At 39.9% G+C, this 23,512-nt stretch overlaps 1 protein-coding gene and 1 long non-coding RNA gene across 6 annotated transcripts in view; one reads left to right on the top strand and one right to left on the bottom strand.

The window, feature by feature from the left end:
- Window positions 1-957, top strand: part of itsn2a (intersectin 2a) — a 109,131-nt gene extending 108,174 nt beyond the window's left edge. For all 5 annotated transcript variants that reach the window (XM_060913808.1, XM_060913805.1, XM_060913807.1 and 2 more), the window contains 2 exons: window positions 52-225; window positions 367-957. In XM_060913808.1, coding sequence (XP_060769791.1) covers window positions 52-225; window positions 367-524 — 332 coding nt within the window. In that variant the 3' untranslated portion in view covers window positions 525-957. The remainder of the gene's footprint in view (window positions 1-51; window positions 226-366) is intronic.
- Window positions 958-10,350: 9,393 nt separating this feature from the next.
- Window positions 10,351-10,776, bottom strand: LOC132871914 (uncharacterized). Its single transcript, XR_009651351.1, has 3 exons — window positions 10,719-10,776; window positions 10,542-10,619; window positions 10,351-10,435 (listed from the first exon to the last, which is right to left on the bottom strand). It is a non-coding gene; the product is annotated as an uncharacterized LOC132871914 (long non-coding RNA).
- Window positions 10,777-23,512: the final 12,736 nt, after the last annotated feature.

The following is a 23,512-nucleotide window of genomic DNA, read 5'->3' as shown; positions in this document are numbered from 1 at the left end:
ACCCGGTCCTGTTAATCGTAACAGGTTTGTGTGTGTGGTGTTTGGTTGTAGGTAAGAGTAACCCATACTGTGAGCTGTCTATGGGAGCACAGTGCTACACCTCACGGCCTCAGAATGACACGATTAACCCAAAATGGAACTTCAGCTGTCAATTCTTCATTAAAGACTTGTACCAGGACGTCCTGTGCATCACAGTGTTCGAGCGGGATCAGTTCTCTCCCGATGGCAAGTGCACAGACACACCAGAAAAAAAGAGCATCTGTTATCACAGCATCTTTTATCTCTTTAGCAGAATCTCTTCTTTTATAAATATTGATGCTTACTATACTGTACATATACAGGTGTATTGTATCTGTGTGTTTTCAGACTTCCTGGGTCGCACGGAGGTTCCTGTAGCAACCATAAAGAAGGATCAGGACGGTAAAGGGCCGCTGACTCGGCGTCTGCTACTCCACGAGGTCCCCACTGGAGAGGTCAGAGTTCGCCTTGACCTTCAGCTTTACGAGCAGACGCCACTCCTCTGACCTCCAGCTTTGTATTTGCCGAATAAAACCTTATTTTTCTACGAAGCTGTTTTTTTTTCTAATTAAAAGCCAATTTTATTACTACAGTAGAGGAACAGATGAACGGAGCCAAGAACAATCCCACTTGTGTCTTCATGGAAGCAGAGAGAAAAGACTCAATAGTTCAGTAAAACGTCTGCAAGCCAAAGTTGATTAAAATCAAGTTTATCTTCTTACTTAGCAGGAGATAATGCATGATGAAGTAGAACATCTCATACGTGAGCTCAATGGCTGTACATCGAGCTCACCTAGACAGCAAGGTTTGTTTGGTTGCTTTTCTTTGCAAACCATCTGTTTTCATTTCACTGTCATGGAATAAGAGATGGTTTTGGGTTTGGAGACCTCGGCCCCAGCCAAACCAGATGAGACAAATAAAAAAAAAATTTAAAAAACATTTCTGAGTATTTTAATTGGTTTACTTTCCATCATATAAACAAACAGTGAACAACTGTTCAGCACTACTTTTATATATATATATATATATATATATATATATATATATATATATTTTATATATATATATATATATATATATATATATATATATATATTTTATATATATATATATATATATATATATATTATATATCGGGGCGATTTCTCAGAGACAACAAGGGAAGCTGGGCTTCCCCTAAAATTCTTTCCCTAAACTGCGGCGTCTACGACGTTGAATTCTCATTAAAACAATAACTTGCATAACATAATATATGCCCAAGATTGTATTTATGTTCATAACTATCCTGTAACTTATTTGAGTGATGTCTGACGAACTTGCAGTTTGCTACGAGAATCACCTTTGCTGCCAGGCTGTAACCTTTCTTATTTCAATGGGCTCTATGGACTGGCAGCAGTGTTGCCAGATTGGGCGGTTTTAAGTGCATTTTGGCGGGTTTTGAATATATTTTGGGATGGAAAACGTCAGCAGTATCTGGCAACACTGACTGGCAGCCGGGTATCCGTTGCAGTCTACGAGACGGCTCTGAACAGCCAATTTTGGCTAGTTGTTATTGGTTAAAATCAACAAAATCGTCACTTCCAGGGAAGCCGGGCTTCTCTGGGACTAAACGAGACAGTGGGAGGGACAAGAAGCCGGGCTGATAAAGGATTATTGGAGGTAGTGTTTGAAAGACATGAGGAGGGCGGTACTTCGGCGAGGAACACGGAAGTATGATCAGTCAGTCCCTAGCGGATGTCGAGAAAGTGTAGTCGTGTGCCAAAGTGCTGTCCGAATTTCTTTTCATATAAACGGTTCTTCTCATTGATGTCTCTGTACATTACTCTGTAAATAAATGTAAATATTACTCGTTGTGCTCTGTTAACTTTCATCCATTCTATCAGTTTGATCATTCGTGAATTCACTCGTTTATTTCATTTGTAGTTCAATCTGATTGTAGGCTAGCTGGAGCCTTATTGGGATCTGCAGTGCTAGCTGCTAACAGAAATTGGTGAAGTCTCTGGAAAGCACAACCAGCTGCTATGACAGGGTCACAGACCATTTTCTGGAAAAGGAGCGGAGGGCAGAATTTGTGTATAAATAGTGTTCATGAATCTGAAGTGTGTATATTGTTCAGTAATGTTAAGAGAATGGTGGGCTCTGTGTTATAGGTTATACCTGGGTATGATATTCAAGGTTCTGTGTGTTGCATAGCCTACCTGGTTATGAATTTCCAGACTGTGTTGCAGAAGATGTTCAAGGATGTGTTGCACAGCTGGGTGTTGTGTTAAAGACTCTGTGTTGCATATCAGGGTATGATGTTCAAGGCTCTTCGTTGAATAGCCAGTGATTTTTGGATGTTTGATATTTTTGATTAAGGATATGAGGCACTAGCCTGGCAAGCCAGACTATAACATGACATGTACAAGCAAAAATACTTTCTGCCACTAGGTAGGGTTGTCTAGTTCACTGTGCTAATGGGGCACACTTTTCTATGCTTTGATATCCGGCCTACAGGTTTTACGATGAATGCGTAAAATGGGCTTCCCCGTTTTAAAAACCAGCAGCCGCCACTGATATATATTCTGATTGGCCAGAAGGTAGTTCTAACAGTAGTAAAGCAAAGCAGATCATATTCACATGCATGCTCATTATTATTATTATTATTATTATTATCATTATTGTTGTTGTTGTTTCTATGGTAACAGCTCTTTCACTGGGAACTGCAGGCAATGTGCACAATCTAAATCTGATAATGAACAGACTAACAGATGAACAGATTCAGCAAAAAAGTGTATAATCATTTGATATGGTGAAGTTTTCTGTGAAGAGATGTTTATGGAAGGAGTCTCCAGTGTCAGCGCAGAGGGTTTTCTGACATGACTTAAGTCTTCGGAATTATTTTTCTTTTGAAGTTTCTTGGTAACAAGCTTTTTTTTGGGGTCATATTAAATTACAGGAGAAGGTGATGGAATGGCTGTTTCTAGCTGCTGTAATGTACAGTGTCTTGCAAAAGTATTCATCCCCCTTGGTGTTTGTCCTGTTTTGTTGCATTACAAGCTGGAATTAAAATGGGTTTTTGAGGGGTTAGCACCATTTGATTTACACAACACGTCGACCACTTTAAAGGTGTAATTTTTTTTAATTGTAACACGAACAATAATTAAGATGGAAAAACAGAAATCTGGAATGTGCATAGGTATTCACCCCTAAATAAGAGCTGGTCCAACCAATTCACTTCATAAGTCACATAATTACCTCACCTGGGGCAAAGTCCACCGGGGGTGAAGTATTGTTTTCGGTGGGGTTTCTTTGTTTGCTTGTTTCTTTGCTTTTTTGTTAGCAACATTACGGGAAAACAGCTGGACCAATCTTCATTCAACTTTCAGGAGAGATGGGCATTGGTCTCAAATAGAACCTCCAACATATTGAGGGTCATCTGGTAAGGTCACTAAAAAGGTCAATTTTTCTCGCGATATCTTCCTTCATATTTATCATATTTACTGTACTTCAAATTAATTCCAAAATGTTCATCTTTCAATTCTGCTTCCACTGACATGCTGGAGTATCTCTCATAGTTTTCTTAGCAGTTGGGGGTCAAATGTCGGGGGGTCAAGGTCATTGCTAAAATTTGCATATTTTCCATTATAACTTGAAAACGGTTAGAGATACGTTTATCATTATCAACATATAGGAAGTCATATATGGGCTTTCATTTGGCACCATAAACTCACTGCCACACTTATGTATCAGTGTTGTAGTCGATTCACTAAACCTCGAGTCTGAGTCCAGTCTCAAGTCCCCAGTGTTCAAGTATGAGTCAAGTCCAAGTCATTAAAAAAATTTTTCGAGTCAAGTCCACTATTGATCCGAATTGAGTCTGAGAACAAGACTCCAACCGCACCATTTGACGGTGGCTGTTTTAGCACCATTAACATTAGTTTGTTCCTGAACATGGCATATGACCAGGTGAATGTGCTTCTCTTTATCAGGGAGTGTGAAGTATTCTGTCAGAGATGGTTGGGAGACAGATGTAAGTGCAGAAGGTGTGTTTATTAATACAAGTGAAGACGGTAAACAATCCAGAACGGCAGGCAAAATCATAAAACAGTGAAACAGGCAATAGGTTGAGCGAGGCACAAACAGGCTCTCGTAGACTCGGCAGAATCAAAGACGAGAAACAGGAAATCAGGGATCAGGAAACCAAACAAGGAAATAAGGCTTGGTAGTGTGTCAGCAATGCAACTCAATACTTCGCAAAGTAAGTGTGCTTTCACAGTTTTTATATCGGCGTGCTGATTGCACCTTAATCCTGTGCAGGTGTGAGTCATTTACGGCGCACGTGCGAGAGTCTGCTTGGCGCGCGCGCTGTCCGGAGCACACCCGAGAGTCTATCTGATGCACATGCCAAGGTGCTCAGGTGTCACAAAAGTAGTACAAAAATTAATGTAGAGATACACTACCGTTCAAAAGTTTGGGGTCACTTTGAAATGTCCTTATTTTTGAAAGAAAAGCACTGTTCTTTTCAATGAAGATCACTTTAAACTAATCAGAAATACACTCTATACATTGCTAATGTGGTAAATGACTAGCCTAGTAAACTAGACCCACCCGCCTAGCGGCCAAAAATATTTTTGCCTACGAGTGGGTCTAGCCTCGCACCATATCAACAAAACACCCCGGGCATCAAATCATGCCCGCCGAAGGTTTTTGTTTGGATTCTTTGGGCGGGCTTTTGCAGGAGTGACGACAAGGCTGCGCGACGCTGGAGAAAGCACAACAGGAAAGATGGCTATGGCTAGTGAACAGCGCGCGTTTGACTCCGCTTTGGAATCAGTTTTAGAAGAATTAGACTTGGAGTTTTTGTTGAAACATGAGCAGGAAGAGGCTCTCCGCTCATTCCTTTTCAAGAAGGACGTTTTCGCTGTTTTGCCGACCGGCTATGGCAAAAGTCTGATCTACCAGCTGGCTCCGCTCGTAGCCAAAAGGATGGGGCTAGTTTGTGCAGTACGAAGAATTAATAAACAGCTTTGAAACATTACTTTTTGATTGTTTCTTATTTTCACGTTATTTTAAATTTAAGGGAAATTATTTCACCAAACACCACTAAATAAAAATAAAAACTCAAAAACAGTTTAAGCAAACCCTTGAAAAACACTTGAAAAAAAAAAAAGAGTTAAGTATGTGGTACAGACTCCAAACTTGTGGTCATTATCTCCAAACTTCTTAATATCTAGAACCTGTTTATTAATTAATACGCATTTTGAAAAATTATTTATTTCAAGGCCTCCCCCACTGCTTTCTGTCGCTCTGACGACGTCACAGTCACTGTTGCGCTGACTGGTCAGAGCGTTGGCCTATACGCACAGAGACAGTTTGAAAGACAGCAGGTTGTCCCTACCCACACCCTTCGGAAATGTCTACGATCAAGTCCAGACTAAATATTCACATTTAGTCTGGCTTGCCAGGCTAGTAAATGACTATTCTAGCTGCAAATGTGTGGTTTTTGGTGCAATATCTCCATAGGTGTATAGAGGCCCATTTCCAGCAACTATCACTCCAGTGTTCTAATGGTACAATGTGTTTGCTCATTGCCTCAGAAGGCTAATGGATGATTAGAAAACCCTTGTACAATCATGTTAGCACAGCTGAAAACAGTTGAGCTCTTTAGAGAAGCTATAAAACTGACCTTCCTTTGAGCAGATTGAGTTTCTGGAGCATCACATTTGTGGGGTCGATTAAATGCTCAAAATGGCCAGAAAAATGTCTTGACTATATTTTCTATTCATTTTACAACTTATGGTGGGAAATAAAAGTGTGACTTTTCATGGAAAACACTAAATTGTCTGGGTGACCCCAAACTTTTGAACTGTAGTGTAAATGCCAAATTATTACGGCATGTTACAAAAAATAAAGAAAAAAATCCGAGTCCTTTTCTCCAATTTATGAGTCCGAATGCAGTTAATGCATGAGTCTGAGTCACCAGTGCTCAAGTCCAAGTCAAGTCACGAGTCCTTAAAATTAGGGCACGAGTCGGACTTGAGTACTACAAGCCTTTCATGTATACACTCAACAGATACTAAAGTTGAGAATTGAGAATCCTGCTGTTGAAACCAGATGGAGGACCAGGGCTACTAGGGTTATGACTTAAAAAGAAAACTAAAACAACTGATTTTTTTCATAACTTTTAATATATAGCCTACATTCCTGCATTTGTTACATGATTTGTATTTTTGATCTGATCTTGAGCAATTTATTTTGGTGAAGAGACTAAATGTGTGGATTTTGAGTTATCACATAAAAAAAGGCCACCTATGGAATATCATCATAGGGCTAGTTTTATAATAATAATAATAATAATAATAATAATAATAGCCTGTTTTTTGCATTAACCTTCATTATTAACCCCACAAATGAAACTTGGAAAGTCATTCAAAGTCGTGACTGGATGAGGTAGAGGATGCACAGAATCATGTTATGACTCTGTTGAACAACTGTGAGACAGACCAATCCCGGACCAGCATTCGGGCCGGAAGCACCGCCCATCTGGCGCAGCCAGGAAAACAGGGCCTCCACCCCTGTACAACAGAAAACAAAACACAGTTCTTCTGCATGCTTTCTTTTTGACTTTGCTTTGCTTTATTTCTGTACCTGCTGCTTCTGTGCTGATCTCTCTTGTTCCTGCTCTGTTCCTCTGCTGACGCCATCCACTGACAGTCATCCATACATCCTGTGAAGCACAGGTTAAAGGTCAGCCATTTCACATGCACATGATGCCCTCTGGAGAACAAATATCCAAAAAATCGAACCGAGGTTCTGCTCTGATTGATTAGGATGCGACAGCCATGACATGTCAGATCGTGGTATTGATTTCATAGATTAAACAGCATATTTAAGAGGTGTTAAAATGACCATGTCTCGAAGACACTCTGGATTATTTTTGTATAGAAATTGTGAGTTACGTAAGTAGGCGTATCAGGTGAAAATTCAAATTCAGTCCAAATTGCTTGAAACTGCTCTCCAATCTTGAATTCAGAATTGAATGCAGAACAACAAACTTTTCACAGAATTAAAATATGTTTATCCATTCCTGACATATTACAGATGAAAGATTGAAAAAATGGCTTAATTTTTAGAAAACGGCTATAATATTCTGTATGAGGATCACGTGGTCCAAAATGGGCCTCATTAACCAATGAGATCAAATGATTTTTCTTCATAACTTTTCTATTTTTCAAGATATTTACATGGAAATTGGCAGGAACATAGATGGTTGGATACTGAATACAAAGTTTGAAAAATTTGTACAACCCCGATTCCAAAAAAGTTGGGACAAAGTACAAATTGTAAATAAAAACGGAATGCAATAATTTACAAATCTCAAAAACTGATATTGTATTCACAATAGAACATAGACAACATATCAAATGTCGAAAGTGAGACATTTTGAAATTTCATGGCAAATATTGGCTCATTTGAAATTTCATGACAGCAACACATCTCAAAAAAGTTGGGACAGGGGCAATAAGAGGCTGGAAAAGTTAAAGGTACAAAAAAGGAACAGCTGGAGGACCAAATTGCAACTCATTAGGTCAATTGGCAATAGGTCATTAACATGACTGGGTATAAAAAGAGCATCTTGGAGTGGCAGCGGCTCACAGAAGTAAAGATGGGAAGAGGATCACCAATCCCCCTAATTCTGCGCCGACAAATAGTGGAGCAATATCAGAAAGGAGTTTGACAGTGTAAAATTGCAAAGAGTTTGAACATATCATCATCTACAGTGTATAATATCATCAAAAGATTCAGAGAATCTGGAAGAATCTCTGTGCGTAAGGGTCAAGGCCGGAAAACCATACTGGGTGCCCGTGATCTTCGGGCCTTTAGACGGCACTGCATCACATACAGGCATGCTTCTGTATTGGAAATCACAAAATGGGCTCAGGAATATTTCCAGAGAACATTATCTGTGAACACAATTCACCGTGCCATCCGCCGTTGCCAGCTAAAACTCTATAGTTCAAAGAAGAAGCCGTATCTAAACATGATCCAGAAGCACAGACGTCTTCTCTGGGCCAAGGCTCATTTAAAATGGACTGCGGCAAAGTGGAAAACTGTTCTGTGGTCAGACGAATCAAAATTTGAAGTTCTTTATGGAAATCAGGGACGCCGTGTCATTCGGACTAAAGAGGAGAAGGATGACCCGAGTTGTTATCAGCGCTCAGTTCAGAAGCCTGCATCTCTGATGGTATGGGGTTGCATTAGTGCGTGTGGCATGGGCAGCTTACACATCTGGAAAGACACCATCAATGCTGAAAGGTATATCCAGGTTCTAGAGCAACATGTGCTCCCATCCAGACGACGTCTCTTTCAGGGAAGACCTTGCATTTTCCAACATGACAATGCCAAACCACATACTGCATCAATTGCAGCATCATGGCTGCGTAGAAGAAGGGTCCGGGTACTGAACTGGCCAGCCTGCAGTCCAGATCTTTCACCCATAGAAAACATTTGGCGCATCATAAAACGGAAGATACGACAAAAAAGACCTAAGACAGTTGAGCAACTAGAATCCTACATTAGACAAGAATGGGTTAACATTCCTATCCCTAAACTTGAGCAATTTGTCTCCTCAGTCCCCAGACGTTTACAGACTGTTGTAAAGAGAAAAGGGGATGTCTCACAGGGGTAAACATGGCCTTGTCCCAACTTTTTTGAGATGTGTTGTTGTCATGAAATTTAAAATCACCTAATTTTTCTCTTTAAATGATACATTTTCTCAGTTTAAACATTTGATATGTCATCTATGTTCTATTCTGAATAAAATATGGAATTTTGAAACTTCCACATCATTGCATTCCGTTTTTATTTACAATTTGTATTTTGTCCTAACTTTTTTGGAATCGGGGTTGTAAAAACTAATCATGCAAATTAGTATTTAATTCATAATAATTATGCAAATTAGGTAAAACCGTTAAATCGGTACACTCTCTTCTTCAAAATTTCACCAAATGGCTTTATTTGTGCAATATAAAGCTGATCTTAACTCTCACTTATACATCACAAAGAAGGAGAAATCAATGTTAATGATAAAATATGCATCAATAAGCACTGAACGTCGTTCACATGTACCATTTTCTATCAAAATAAATAGAAAGTAATAAAAGATTATTTCTAATCCCCTCTTTGTGCTCTGTAGGCCTTTGTATTTCTCAGTCGGGCCTACTAGTGTTTATATGAAAAAATATAAATGATTATTTCGATTAAAATTCACAGCTTTCAAGGTGAACCTTGAAAAAACTGTGAGAGCCACGTCCAATAAACAATTCACATTAACTCAACTGAAATTGACACTCATGTTTCTGACTCCCGGTTTTTTAAAATATAACTGAAAACCGACCACTAAGATCTCAATATTTTTCATCAAAACAACTCCAGTTATGTTCTAAAATAGTGATTTATTTATAATTAGGAATCAGTTTGATTTGAAAAAAATAAGTAGGTAAAGCTATGAAAACTCACTTAAAAGTCTCCCGTGAATCGTAACATCAAAACTAACGATGATGATGGAAAATGTTGCTAAATCCTTCATCAGAAACAGTAAGAGTGAGAGAACATCCCTATAAAAGTGATCTGATTGATATTGACGAGTAATCCAGTGGGAAACCGATCAGAAAAGAGAGAGAGACAGCGAGCCTGACTGCTTTCAGTTTCCTGACGTCCCGTGAGCAGAGTTTTTACTCTGTTGTACTGACTTCAACCTGCTGTTCGTCCCAAAGCACTGAACAGATCTTAACCAGATACATTTCTTTGGAAAGCAGAGATTATAAGCTTTTTAATGATAGAAAATATTCAAGAGTTAAGCAATGACAGATTTGGAAACTTAGATGAGCGTCTGCATGGAGAATTTTCACAGCACGGATGGCGCGCGTCTGATACGTCTATTATAAGGTGTGAGCTCTGTAGAAACCTGTCTGGCAGTGAAGGATCACTCTCTTCTCCTCCATCCTGGAACGTAAGTAGACAAACAGCGGATCCTTCAAAGCAGTGGTGATGACCTGGAAGACAAACGGCTCATTAGGTTTCTCCATTAATTAAAAAACTGACCTTTCTATTATTTTGGTTTGCGATATTTTCTAGACCAGGTTGAGAGCCAGAACTAAATCATGAGCAGGGAATCAGAAAACCAGAGTATAACTGATTGACCTACGTGTTGGGGTTACAAACTGAAATAGCTGTCACATTAAGGCAGAAATTTGGACTTGTTTGTGCATTACATCACCTTCGTTGGCTCCGCCCCTTCATAACGACGGCGTAGGAAGCACTGTTGGACACTACGCTGCACCGGCCACCACACACACTTCATCCAGCGCTTGTGCAGAAGCTCGCGCTTCCTCACAACAAGCATGTCTCTGTAGTTGAGGAAACGTTCCAGATCCTACACACAAAAACAAAAAACATCCTGATCCTGGACCAGCTTTTTCATTTCATATCCTAATGCACTTTTGCTTCATGTTCCTGAAATAAACAACATCAACACACACCTTGATGAATCCATCCTCGATGGATAGCAGTGGTTGCGTGATGGCGTCTGCCTCCTGACGTTCTGAAAGAAGCCGATCCTGTAAACAGAGTTGTGTGTTATTTATTTCAGAAAGAAAAGGAGCCCCTGTTTATGAAAAAAGAACATTGTAGTGAACGTTTGATGAGTGTTGTAATACCTGTAGATGTTTCACTGAGCAGGTAGAGTGTGTGTGTGCCTTATCCTTATCAGCCGCTGTTTGGTGGCGTGTAACGACCCTGCCTGGTTTCTGAGTCACATGTCTAACATAAGGACACGCCACTAGTGAGGGTGACAACAACGACGACGGCTTCTGCTCAACACTTCTGGGAGACTGAGGAAGGAAAATAGACACGAATCACATTGCAGCATCATCTCTCTCTCTCTTTATCTCTTTATGTTTTTTGGGTTTTTTTACTGCCGTTATTCTGGAAAAAGTGTCTCACTGTATGGTGGAGCAGATCGGTTGGGAGAATTTCGTGGAGGGTTATCACACCACAGGAAGCTTTTCTCCTTTTAGCCAGCTTTCCTAAAATAAAAGTGGTTCATCATGTGAAAAGTATTAATCCCCTTTCCTAACTGACAGAAATATAAACTAGAGCAGTGGCTACAATTATCGACGGTCCATAATTATCGACACTTTCTCAAATTTACCAATAAAAAAATTTTACAAAGGTGAATTTCAGTTACAATAGTTATTACTGGTTAATTAATCAACCAGAAGACACCCCCTCTGATCTTGTCGTCTGATGACGCAGCTTGTTACCTGAGATGGAATTTTTTTAGCATGATCAGCAATTTTTCGGAAAATCCAGATGTTATCGCAGGTGAGCATGGTGGAAAGATCATGGACATGATTTTACTGATCAGATTCACCGATATTTCATGATCTCCTTGTCGAAACCTACTTTGTTTCTTACGCTTTCATTTGACAGTCGCCATTTTGTATCTAAACGCGCGTTTGAGAAGTCACGTGAGGTGTCGATAATAGTGATCACTTTCACTGGTGTCCACCATCATCGACACCCTGTGGAATTAAGTGACATTTACAACTGTTATGGATCGATCTTTGTGTAACATTGTTGAAGTAGATGAAGTACTTTAAAAAAATAAAAGTGCTGTGATTTATAATCTTTTTTTTCTGATGCATAACAGAATGGAATGTTTATAGAGTATTTGGAATCCGATTGCAATAAATAGAATTAGACCAGAATTAAATTCCTAGAATATAAAAAATTATATGCTTGAAATATTCAGATTTTTCTATTCCATTTGGGAAAAAAAATTTGCCGTTTGTTGTAAATATCTACCATGCTATTTCTAACGTGCTAACTGTTTGCATGCTAACATGCTAATGCTAACATGCCAACAGCTAGCATGCTAACAGCTAACATGCTGACATGCTAATGACTAACATGTTAACTGTCAGCATGCTAACATGCTAAGGTTAAAATGCTAACAGCTAGCATGTTAAAATGCTCAGGCTAGCACACTAACATATTATGGCTAACATGCTAACTGTTAGCATACTAACATGCTAAGGCTAGCATTCTAACAGTTCACATGCTAACCGCTAATATGCTAATATGCGCATGGATAACATACTAACATGCCATTTTTAGCATACTGTTTGCATGCTCACATGCTAACAGCTAGTGTACTAGCATGCTAACATCTAGCATGCTAACATACTAACAACTAACGTTAACTATCAGCATGCTAACAGGCTAAGGCTAATATGCTAACAGCTAGCATGTTAAAATGCTAAGACTATCACATTAACATATGACTAACATGCTGTTAACAAACTAACATGCTAAGGCTAGCATTCTAACAGTTCACATGCTAACAGCTAGCATGCTAATATGCTAATTGATAACATGCTAACATGTTAAAAACATGCTATTTTAAACATGTTAACTGTTTGCATGCTAAAATGCTAAGGCTAGTGCGTTAACATCTCATCTCATCTCATTATCTCTAGCCGCTTTATCCTGTTCTACAGGGTCGCAGGCAAGCTGGAGCCTATCCCAGCTGACTACGGGCGAAAGGCGGGGTACACCCTGGACAAGTCGCCAGGTCATCACAGGGCTGACACATAGACACAGACAACCATTCACACTCACATTCACACCTACGCTCAATTTAGAGTCACCAGTTAACCTAACCTGCATGTCTTTGGACTGTGGGGGAAACCGGAGCACCCGGAGGAAACCCACACGGACACGGGGAGAACATGCAAACTCCACACAGAAAGGCCCTCGCCGGCCCTGGGGCTCAAACCCGGACCTTCTTGCTGTGAGCCGACAGTGCTAACCACTACACCACCGTGCCGCCCCAGTGCGTTAACATATTATGGCTAATATGTGAACTATTAGCATGCTAACATGCTAATGCTAACAGCTAGCATGTTAACATGCTAAGGCTAATATGCGAACAGCTTGCTTGCTAACAGCTAGCATGCTAATATGTTAACAGCTCACATGCTAACATGCTAAGGCTTATATGCTAACGTGGTGTGTGTGTGCGCGCGCAAAGCAGCAAGCACACTAATAATAAAAATATAAACAATACAGTCACCTGATTCAACATCATAACTGCAGAAACCCATACCGTATTATATCAAGACCCACTTGACTAATTAAAGAGAAACAACATCCATCATTACTTTAAGACATGAAGTGATTTTTAATTCATAAAATAAACAAAACTTTGGATTAAAAATTGTGTCCAAACTTTTGACTGGTTCTGTAGTTGTACATTAGCAACCCTGCTGTACTCTTGAGATTTAATATTCATTATACTTTGAGGAAGAGAAAAAAAACCCCACAAAGGTGTGTGTGTGTGTGTGTGTGTAGTATTCAGGTTTGTGCAAGTTCACACTTCACAAGAGCGATTTCAAAGTTCAGTTCACATTCATTTCTTCTCATTTTTTTAATGAGCTGCTCTGAATCCAAAGTGAAATTTTTGATCAGCAATTAAAATAAATTTCAGTAAAGCTCTTGGAGTTTGATATACGGTACGCAAATCACGTCATAGTAAAACAACACCGATCAAGACAAGGAACGCGTGAGAAAATCGAGATGGTCATATAATCATTTTCCAAGGTGCGATTTCAAGACATCGTAATACATATCTCATCTCATCATCTCTAGCCGCTTTATCCTTCTACAGGGTTGCAGGCAAGTTGGAGCCTATCCCAGCTGACTACGGGCGAAAGGCGGGGTACACCCTGGACAAGTCGCCAGGTCATCACAGGGCTGACACATAGACACAGACAACCATTCACACTCACATTCACACCTACGGTCAATTTAGAGTCACCAGTTAACCTAACCTGCATGTCTTTGGACTGTGGGGGAAACCGGAGCACCCGGAGGAAACCCACGCGGACACGGGGAGAACATGCAAACTCCACACAGAAAGGCCCTCGCCGGCCCCAGGGCTCGAACCCAGGACCTTCTTGCTGTGAGGCGACAGCGCTAACCACTACACCACCGTGCCGCCCGTAATACATATCACCAAGTGAAAAGTTTAATTTTATTCTATTATCCCTACTTCTGGTGCTCTTCTCACCAGAGAGTCAATGACGCTCACGTTCACATTCTTTGGTTGCAGGCCGATTCGTTCAGTTCACCAAAAATACGCTCAGTTAGCGCGTTCATCCCATGGGCATATCTACCGGGGTGGCATAGGGTGGCAAATACCACCCTAAAAGAAAGCCTTGCCACCCCTGCTGCCACCCCAGTTGGCAGCGATGAATTCAAAGAAAAATTACGGCCAATTTGCCATTTACATGCGCGAATTTCCAATGTCCGACTGCGGCGAATGCAGCACGAGATAACGCCAGAGATTGGTTGTTTTGGAAAATTGAGAGGTGCGAAGCGAGGGAGCCAGGAGTCACGAGGAAAGGAGACACAGGAGGAAAGAGGTAAAAGCTGATTAACTATCTATCAAGAAATGAAATTATAATGAATGAACAGTGCTAGCATAGTTGCGATGCTGATTTTGAGAGGATAAAAATCAGGTTGGAGAACGTTATTTAGCTAACTATACATGTAATGTGAAGCGTTTTGCTGAGCAACATGGAAATCGCCGCATTCAGCTGTTGTAGGCATGACAAGTTCATGTTATGCTCACTGGTGAGCCTTTACAAAGAGTGAGAAAAAAAACTGTAAAATGTGACACTGGTGTAAATGGTTTAAATCATGCTGAACTTGAAGCAGTGTTGTTATTGTTGTTTTTTAGTGTCTGTTCTTTTGCATATACAGTATAAAACTGTCCAGAAATGGTATAGACCTCATCTGAGAATGTGTGTTCTTCGTGAACAATAAAAGCATGAGATTAAGTTTGTCTGTATGAGTTTGTAAATGCCCTTTTGTAGTGTGTACATACTATTTGTCATCAAACTGTAATAACTGTGATTAAATTCAGTATACAGTTAGGTCCATAAATATTTGGACAGAGGCAACATTTTTCTAATTTTGGTTCTGTACATTACCACAATGAATTGTGAACAAAACAATTCAGATACAGTTGAAGTTCAGACTTTCAGCTTTAATTCAGTGGGTTGAACAAAATGATTGCATAAAAATGTGAGGAACTAAAGCATTTTTTTAAACACAATCCCTTCATTTCAGGGGCTCAAAAGTAATTGGACAAATTAAATAATTGTAAATAAAATGTTCATTTCTAATACTTGGTTGAAAACCCTTTGTTGGCAATGACTGCCTGAAGTCTTGAACTCATGGACATCACCAGACGCTACGTTTCCTCCTTTTTAATGCTTTGCCAGGCCTTTACTGCAGCGGTTTTCAGTTGCTGTTTGTTTGTGGGCCTTTCTGTCTGAAGTTTAGTCTTTAACAAGTGAAATGCATGCTCAATTGGGTTGAGATCAGGTGACTGACTTGGCCATTCAAGAATATTCCATTTCTTTGCTTTAATAAACTCCTGGATTGCTTTGGCTTTATGTTTTGGGTCATTGTCAATCTGTATTATGAAATGCCGACCAATCAGTTTGGCTGGATTTGAGTACACAGCATGTCTCTGAATACCTCAGAATTCATCCGGCTGCTTCTGTCCTGTCTCACATCATCAATAAACACTAGTGACCCAGTGCCACTGGCAGCCATGCATGCCCAAGCCATCACACTGTCTCCGCCGTGTTTTACAGATGATGTGGTACGCTTTGGATCATGAGCTGTACCATGCCTTCACCATACTTTTTTCTTTCCATTGTTCTGGTAGAGGTTGATCTTGGTTTCATCTGTCCAAAGAATGTTCTTCCAGAACTGTGCTGGCTTTTTTAGATGTTTTTTAACAAAGTCCAATCTAGCCTTTTTATTCTTGAGGCTTATGAGTGGCTTGCACCGTGCAGTGAACCCTCTGTATTTACTTTCATGCAGTCTTCTCTTTATGGTAGATTTGGATATTGATAGGCCTACCTCCTGGAGAGTGTTGTTCACTTGGCTGTTGTGAAGGGGTTTCTCTTCACCATGGACATTATTCTGCGATCATCCACTACTGTTGTCTTCTGTGAGTGTCCAGGTCTTTTTGCATTGATGAGTTCACCAGTGCTTTCTTTCTTTCTCAGGATGTACCAAACTGTAGATTTTTCCACTCCTAATATTGTAGCAATTTCTCGGATGTTTTTTTTTCTGTTTTCGCAGCTTAAGGATGGCTTGTTTCACCTGCATGGAGAGCTCCTTTGACCGCATGTTTTCTTCACAGCAAAATCTTCCAAATGCAAGCACCACACCTCAAATCAACTCCAGGCCTTTTATCTGCTTAATTGAGAATGACATAATGAAGGAATTTCCTACACCTGCCCATGAAATAGCCTTTGAGTCAGTTGTCCAATTACTTTTGGTCCCTTTAAAAACAGGGTGGCACATGTTAAGGAGCTGAAACTCCTAAACCCTTCATCCAATTTTAATGTGGATACCCTCAAATGAAAACTGAAAGTCTGGACTTTATGTCCATGTCCATTATATAACTATAACTTGAATATGTTTCAGTAAACAGGTAAAAAAACAAAATTTGTGTCAGTGTCCAAATATATATGGACCTAACTGTATATACATCTGTAATACGTTGCCACCCCTCAAAAATTCCTGCCCCCCTCTTGCCACCCCATAAATATTTTTCTAGATCCGCCCCTGGTTCATCCACAACACTGACGGTCTCTATTAAAGTAGGTCATGCAGGATGTGAAGCTCTCAGCAGGTTTTACCTGGAATGAACTCGGTCGATGGCAGATGGATGTTGCAGTGCACGCAATTGTTTCCGTTTGGGAAAATGATGGTTTGGTCGTCTGATGGTTTGTTTCTTGCTTCTCGGGGAGGTTCTGCTGTATCTTTCTGAGACGTTAAATCAGTCTGAAATAAGAAAAAGAAAATACGAGCTATTTAAGTAACTTTGGTTCTATAAACCCGATTAAAGTCAGGATATACGTCTGCTTGTTTAATGCGTCACACCAGCAGTCTGAGGTAAACAAATCCAGCACTAGGGTATGTTGGAGCTACCAGCTCTGTTACTTTCACAATATTTCACAAAAATCAAGTGCATACTTAGCCTGGCAAGCCAGACTAAATGTGAATATTTAGTCTGGTCTCGGTCGTAGACATTTCCGAAGGGTGTGGGTAGGGACAACCCGTTGTCTTTCAAACTGTCTCTGTGCGTATAGAGTGCTTCGAGGTCAGCGCGAACCCAGCAGCGGCCATATTGGAAGTCAAAGGTCGCTGTGTCAGTGCATTGTTGTTGTTCAGCGAAGCAAAAAAGGGGTGACAATGCCGAATACGTGTGTCATTGTTGGCTGTAGTAGCCGGGGGGAAAAGGGTGGCAAAAGCTTCTACAGACTCCCTAAAGTCGTGACTAACCAGGGAATTGCAGCACAGGAGAAAAGCGAACGGAGGAGACGACAGTGGCTGGCTGCCATTAACCGATCAAATTTAGGACAACTTGACTGTATCCGGATTTGTTCTGATCACTTTGTGACAGGTAGGTTAATATTGTCTTGAATTTCATAGTTACTAAAATAGTTATTTTAATTTCATAGTTACCGATAGCATCCAGTATGCCGGCTGTTGTGTGACCGTCGTTCTTTCCCTCAGTCTCGTGGCCGCTTCAACATAAAACAACAGGGAAGCAACATGGGAGCAACATTCCCCAAGTCCAGCAATGCAGTTGCAATGTGCACACAAAATAGCATGTCTCTTGTCAACTATTATCCAGGGGTGTAAACTAGCTGGGATAGACTCTGCGAGTGTAACACTTTCCGTCTGATCACTTTTGTCTCTCCGTCTTCAGCAGTAAACACCGACACATCGCGGACCCAACCGGACACAAATCTATCGTATGCTTCCATACTCTTGTAGTTCTGGAAATCCTTTAGTTCACAAAATGGACTTGGGTGAAACACTAGATAGTTCACAAGATTGATGTATGTCACATGCGGCAACAAGCTGGGGTCAGCTTTCCATTCCTTCTCACTAACAGTGTATGGATCTAAATACATTCCCAATGAAACGTACCTTCTCAGCATAACACTCCCGTGCCTGCTTATCCAAACTTTCACAGTAGTGCTCCATCACTTCAGATGTCTAAATTCTTAAAAAAATCCAAGCTTCTAAGCCCTCTAACGCGGAAACGAATCGGTAAATGTGTACTCTATGATGTGTACTCTATGAGCGCTCTGGAGCGAGTGACCTCCAAGATGGCCGCGCGCACCGCAGTGTTACTATTTTTAGCATCATCTCGGAGCACTCTATAGGCCAACGCTCTGACCAATCAGCGCAACAGTGACTGTGACGTAGTCAGAGCGACAGAAAGCAGTGGGGGAGGGTCGCACCATAGACATATAAACATAGACGCCGCATTGAGCTGGTAGCCCATTGCTGGGATACGTCAGAGTGTCCGCCATATTGGATGTGGCAAATCTTCCCCGTAAACCAATGCAAGTAAATGGACTGAACGTCATAAAGCCCCTTTCTACAATAATATTTAACTCGATGCCTTTTATTCACCCATTAAGACACACACGTATATATTTGGGAAACAAACAGGCATCAAAACAACACAACTTTTATGTGATGGTTATAAATAGTGTGCGAAATACCCTGTACGCTGCAAACTAGCGACAGATACGCGATAGATAGCTCAGATAAGCTAATCAGTCAGCATACCGTAGCAAGCTACCAAAACCTGAGGCCAAAATAACCAACCTACAAGACTGAATATGATAAATGATGGAAATAGTGGAAAAACTGGAAATAGTGAATGAAAATAAAAATTTACTGTTTTATTTATTGAGTCACCACACAGAGCTACTCTCCTTGAATAAAGTGAGCTGAATGACGGCCAAACTGAGTTCGGCCAGGTTCTAACGTCATACCAAAACAAAATACATCACTGATTCCTTCACATTCAGAAAGGTTAAAAACATTCATCATACATTCAAAAACGTTCATCATAGTGTGGCACTGTATTATCTAATTCTCACTGCTTATAACTATACACCTCCCCGGTGGAGATGAGCTGGGAAACTGAAGACTGAAGGAACAGTATTGAAAAGTATTTTTCCAGTCTCACCTGTGAAAGGTAATCCCATGTGATCTCGTTTGGACGGTAAACCTGTTGGTACAGTTAAACGCAGCACATGAATGAGGCATCTTTATTCTCGGCTACTGTCTAGACGCTATACCAGAGACGGTTGAAGAATCTCCACTTTGCCACATCCAATATGGCAGCGAGGATGACGTATGATTCTACGCAGAAGGCGGCGTCTATGTTTATATGTCTATGGGTCACGCAGCCTTGTTGTCACTCCTGCAAAAGCCCGCCCAAAGAATCCAAACAAAAACCTTGCGTTGTGATTGGCGGGCACGATTTGATGCCCAGGGTGTGTTGTTGATATGGTCCGAGGCTAGACCCTCTCGTAGGCAAAAATATTTTTGGCCGCTAGGCGGGTGGGTCTAGTTTACTAGGCTAGTGCATACTGGCTTTCATGGCATCTTCTTTTGTATCTTCTGCGTGATTCAGAAATACCTCTCGACTGTAATGATGTATCACAGCTCATACTTGTGGTACGATTTTAAGAACTAGAGCGGCAGCTTTAGTACAGTTATCAACACCTTAACGATCTTTTGGCTGTTGCAAAAGTAGAAAAGACTTTCAGTATGTAAATTGTGCATGAGTAATTATTCAAACTTCCACTGGAAAAGAAATGAATTGATTCCCGATTACTTGGCGGATCAGATCATGTGACATCGTTCCACAATTATCAATATCCAGATGATTATTTATTTTTTTTAAAAATAATCGGTATGTGGTATTAAGTTAACAAAACATAGCTTTTATTTGAAATTTGTTTTCCATAGACATATATTTAGTACCAAATATCTTTAATATAAATATATGGATGTCGGTGCTTACGTAAATAAGGACAAGTGAACTCATAATGTTTAACCTGCGTCAGAAAATCTTTTTGTTCCACTTTCTAAGTATTTTTGTAGATCACATTTCGTAAATCATTCGTTGTTGTTTGTATTAATTTCTAGCTTTGTAGTTTACCAATAAATGTCAACAGGGAATTGATATTGTAACCATGAAAATCCCAGGTCAAAGGTCACGTCATTCCTCAAACCAAAATACAAAATGTCTACTGATATTGTAATATGTAGTAGATACAATAAACTGCAAAAAATATACAGTTGAAACCGTATATTTACATACACTTTAGGAAAAGACACAATCTTTTTTTTTCTCATAGTCAGACATGAAATCAGACATTCACTTTAACTTTTTCATGTCTGTCTGAATATTTAAAATTATTTCAATGTACTTAATGCCAAATTAATCAGAGAAGGATTTTTTTATTCAATATTTTAATTGCTTTTATCAAATCAGAAGTTTACATACACTTCATCAGTACTTGGTACAATTGCCCTTAAACTGTCTGACTTGGGTCAAACGTTTTGGATAACCTTCAACAAGCTTTGCACAATACTTGACAGGAATTTTGGCCCATTCCTCTTGACAGAACTGGTATAACTGGGCCATATTTTTTGGCTGCTTTGCATGCACATGTCGTTTCAGCTCTGCCCACAAATGCTCAATAGGGTTGAGGTCGGGGCTTTGTGATGGCCACTCCAAAACATTGACTTTGTTGTCATCAAGCCATTTTTTGACCAGTTTGGCGGTGTGCTTCGGGTCATTGTCCATTTGGAAGACCCATTTGCGGCCAAGCTTTAACTTCCTGGCAGATGCTTTCAGGTGTTGGTTCAGTATCTCCACATACTGTTCCTTCTTCATTACTCCATTGATTTTGTGAAGTGCACCAGTACCTCCTGCAGCAAAACAACCCCACAACATGATGCTGCCTCCGCCATGTTTCACTGTTGGTATGGTGTTGTTAGGATTGTAAGCGTCTCCTTTTTTTCTCCAAACATATCGTTGTTGATTATGGCCAAACAGCTCAATTTTAGTTTCATCCGACCACAAGACATGTCTCCAAAAATTGAGATCCTTTCCCCTGTGTTCATTTGCAAACTGTAATCTGGCCTGTTTATGTTTGTGTTGGAGTAATGGCTTTCTCCTGGCAGAGTGGCCTTTCAGCCCATGTTGGTGCAGAACTCGTTTCACCGTGGACAGTGACACACTCTTACCAGCTTCAGCCATCATCTTCACAAGGTCCTTTGCATTCATTCTTGGGTTCTTACGCACAGCACTGACCAGAACCCGCTCATCTCTGGGACTCAGGATCCGTCTCCTTCCTGTGCGGTATGATGGCTCGACATTCCCACATTGTTTATACTTTCGTATAATGGTTTGAACTGAAGACCGTGGCACCTTCAGGCTTCTTGAAATTTCCCCCAAAGATGAGCCAGACTTGTGCAAGTTAACCATTCTTAGTCTGAGATCTTGATCAATTTCTTTAGATTTACCCATGTTGTGTACAAGGAAGCACTGTGTTTGAGGTGTTCCTTAAAATACAGTCACAGGTGTGTGACTCAGGTGTGTCTCCAATTAATTCAAATGTTGCCAATTAACCTATCAGAAGCTTCCAAAGACATGACATCATCATCTGGGCGTTCCTACATTGTTTAAAGGCACACAAACTGCAGTGTATGTAAACTTCTGATTTGATAAAAGCAATTAAAATTTTGAATAAAAAACTCCTTCTCTGATTAATTTGGCATTAAGTACATTGAAATAATTTTAAATATTCAGACAGACATGAAAAAGTTTAAGTGAATGTCTGATTTCATGTCTGACTATGAGAAAAAAAAAGATTGTGTCTTTTCCTAAAGTGTATGTAAATATATGGTTTCAACTGTATATATTTTCTGAATGGAATAGAAAAATCTGAATATTTCAAGCATGTAATTTTTTATATGCTAGGAATTTAATTCTGGTCTAATTCTATTTATTGCAATCATATTCCGAATACTCTATAAACATTCCATTCTGTTATGCATCAGAAAAAAATGATTATAAATCATAGCACTTTTATTTTTTTAAAGTACTTCATCTACTTCAACAATGTTACACAAAGATCGATCCATAACAGTTGTAAATGTCACTTAATTCCACAGGGTGTCGATGATGGTGGACACCGGTGAAAGTGATCACTATTATCGACACCTCACGTGACTTCTCAAACGCGCGTTTAGATACAAAATGGTGACTGTCAAATGAAAGCGTAAGAAACAAAGTAGGTTTTGATGAGATCATGAAATATGGGTGAATTTGATCAGTAAAATCATGTCCATGATCTTTCCACCATGCTGACCTGCGATGATAACGTCCAGGTTTTCCGAAAAATTGCTGATCGTGCTAAAATACTCACCTCGAGTGACTCAGCAAAATGGCTGCCAATCGCTTCGTCACCGTAAGTGAGGAAGAATAACAAATGATGAAAGAAAACACTGTTCCTAAAAGCACTAAAGATGCTATGAAGTTTGGTCTAAAACTACTCAAAGGTAAGGTGGAATTGCGATTTATTTTATGAATTTCAAAACAAAATATTTTATGCGACTCGCGTAGATAAGTGACACAAGTCTGCGCCGCAAATTACATTTGCATGCTGGTTTTGAAGATTGAAATAAATTTTTTTTCTGAATATGATTTTTTTTTTAAATAATCACCTGTGTATTTATACTAAAACAATTATCCGCCTCAGGCTCAGTGAATATCGATGAATAATAACCTTGACTTCATCTCAGTTATTATTTAAATAATATACGCTGACTTTTTTTCGTGGTATATCAGATATATTACATTCAGCTAGCATGATACTGAATGAGTCAAGGACGAGTAGCTGAATGGAATATATCTGATAGATCATGAAAAAAAAGCCAGCCAATATTATTATTATTACACACACATATTCTTTTCGGGTGTTCAACGCGTCTTTCTCTTTCAAAAATTCTCTCAAAATGTTTCATATTTAACGACGCAAACCTGACGGCCATGTTTGTTTATTTACAAATTGTCACAGTCGCTCACTCGCTAGCATGTAAGTTTTACGTCTCCGATGTGTGACATCATGTTGTCTTGACAACCATGCAATATCGTAAACTATATTCAATGCTCATTCTCCATTGGGTAGATCGCATGCTATCAAACCAAATGAATTAAATGCGCTAGAAGGGAACAGAACACGTTTTTATTCCATGGAAAAAGTGTCCTGTATGTAGAATAACCACTGATATTCACTTCACCTTGAACGAATTTCTCAACGGGACTACTGCACTTTAGCGGGTGCTAAAATATGCGAAAAGTCACGCTAACCCTAACCCTCAAACAACCAATCCCAAAGCACAGACAAACACTAGTTTTGATGACTTCGACATATAATACAACAAGGTAAGCTTTTCTTTATTTATTACTGATAATACGGGGGCTGCCGCCCCCGAACCCCTGCTTAAATATAAACAATATGGCGGAATTGCG

This window comes from Neoarius graeffei, chromosome 2 (genome assembly GCF_027579695.1).
Source record: "Neoarius graeffei isolate fNeoGra1 chromosome 2, fNeoGra1.pri, whole genome shotgun sequence".
Taxonomy (NCBI): domain Eukaryota; kingdom Metazoa; phylum Chordata; class Actinopteri; order Siluriformes; family Ariidae; genus Neoarius; species Neoarius graeffei.
Note: the sequence above shows the minus strand (reverse complement) of the source record. Positions and strands in the feature narration are given on the sequence as shown.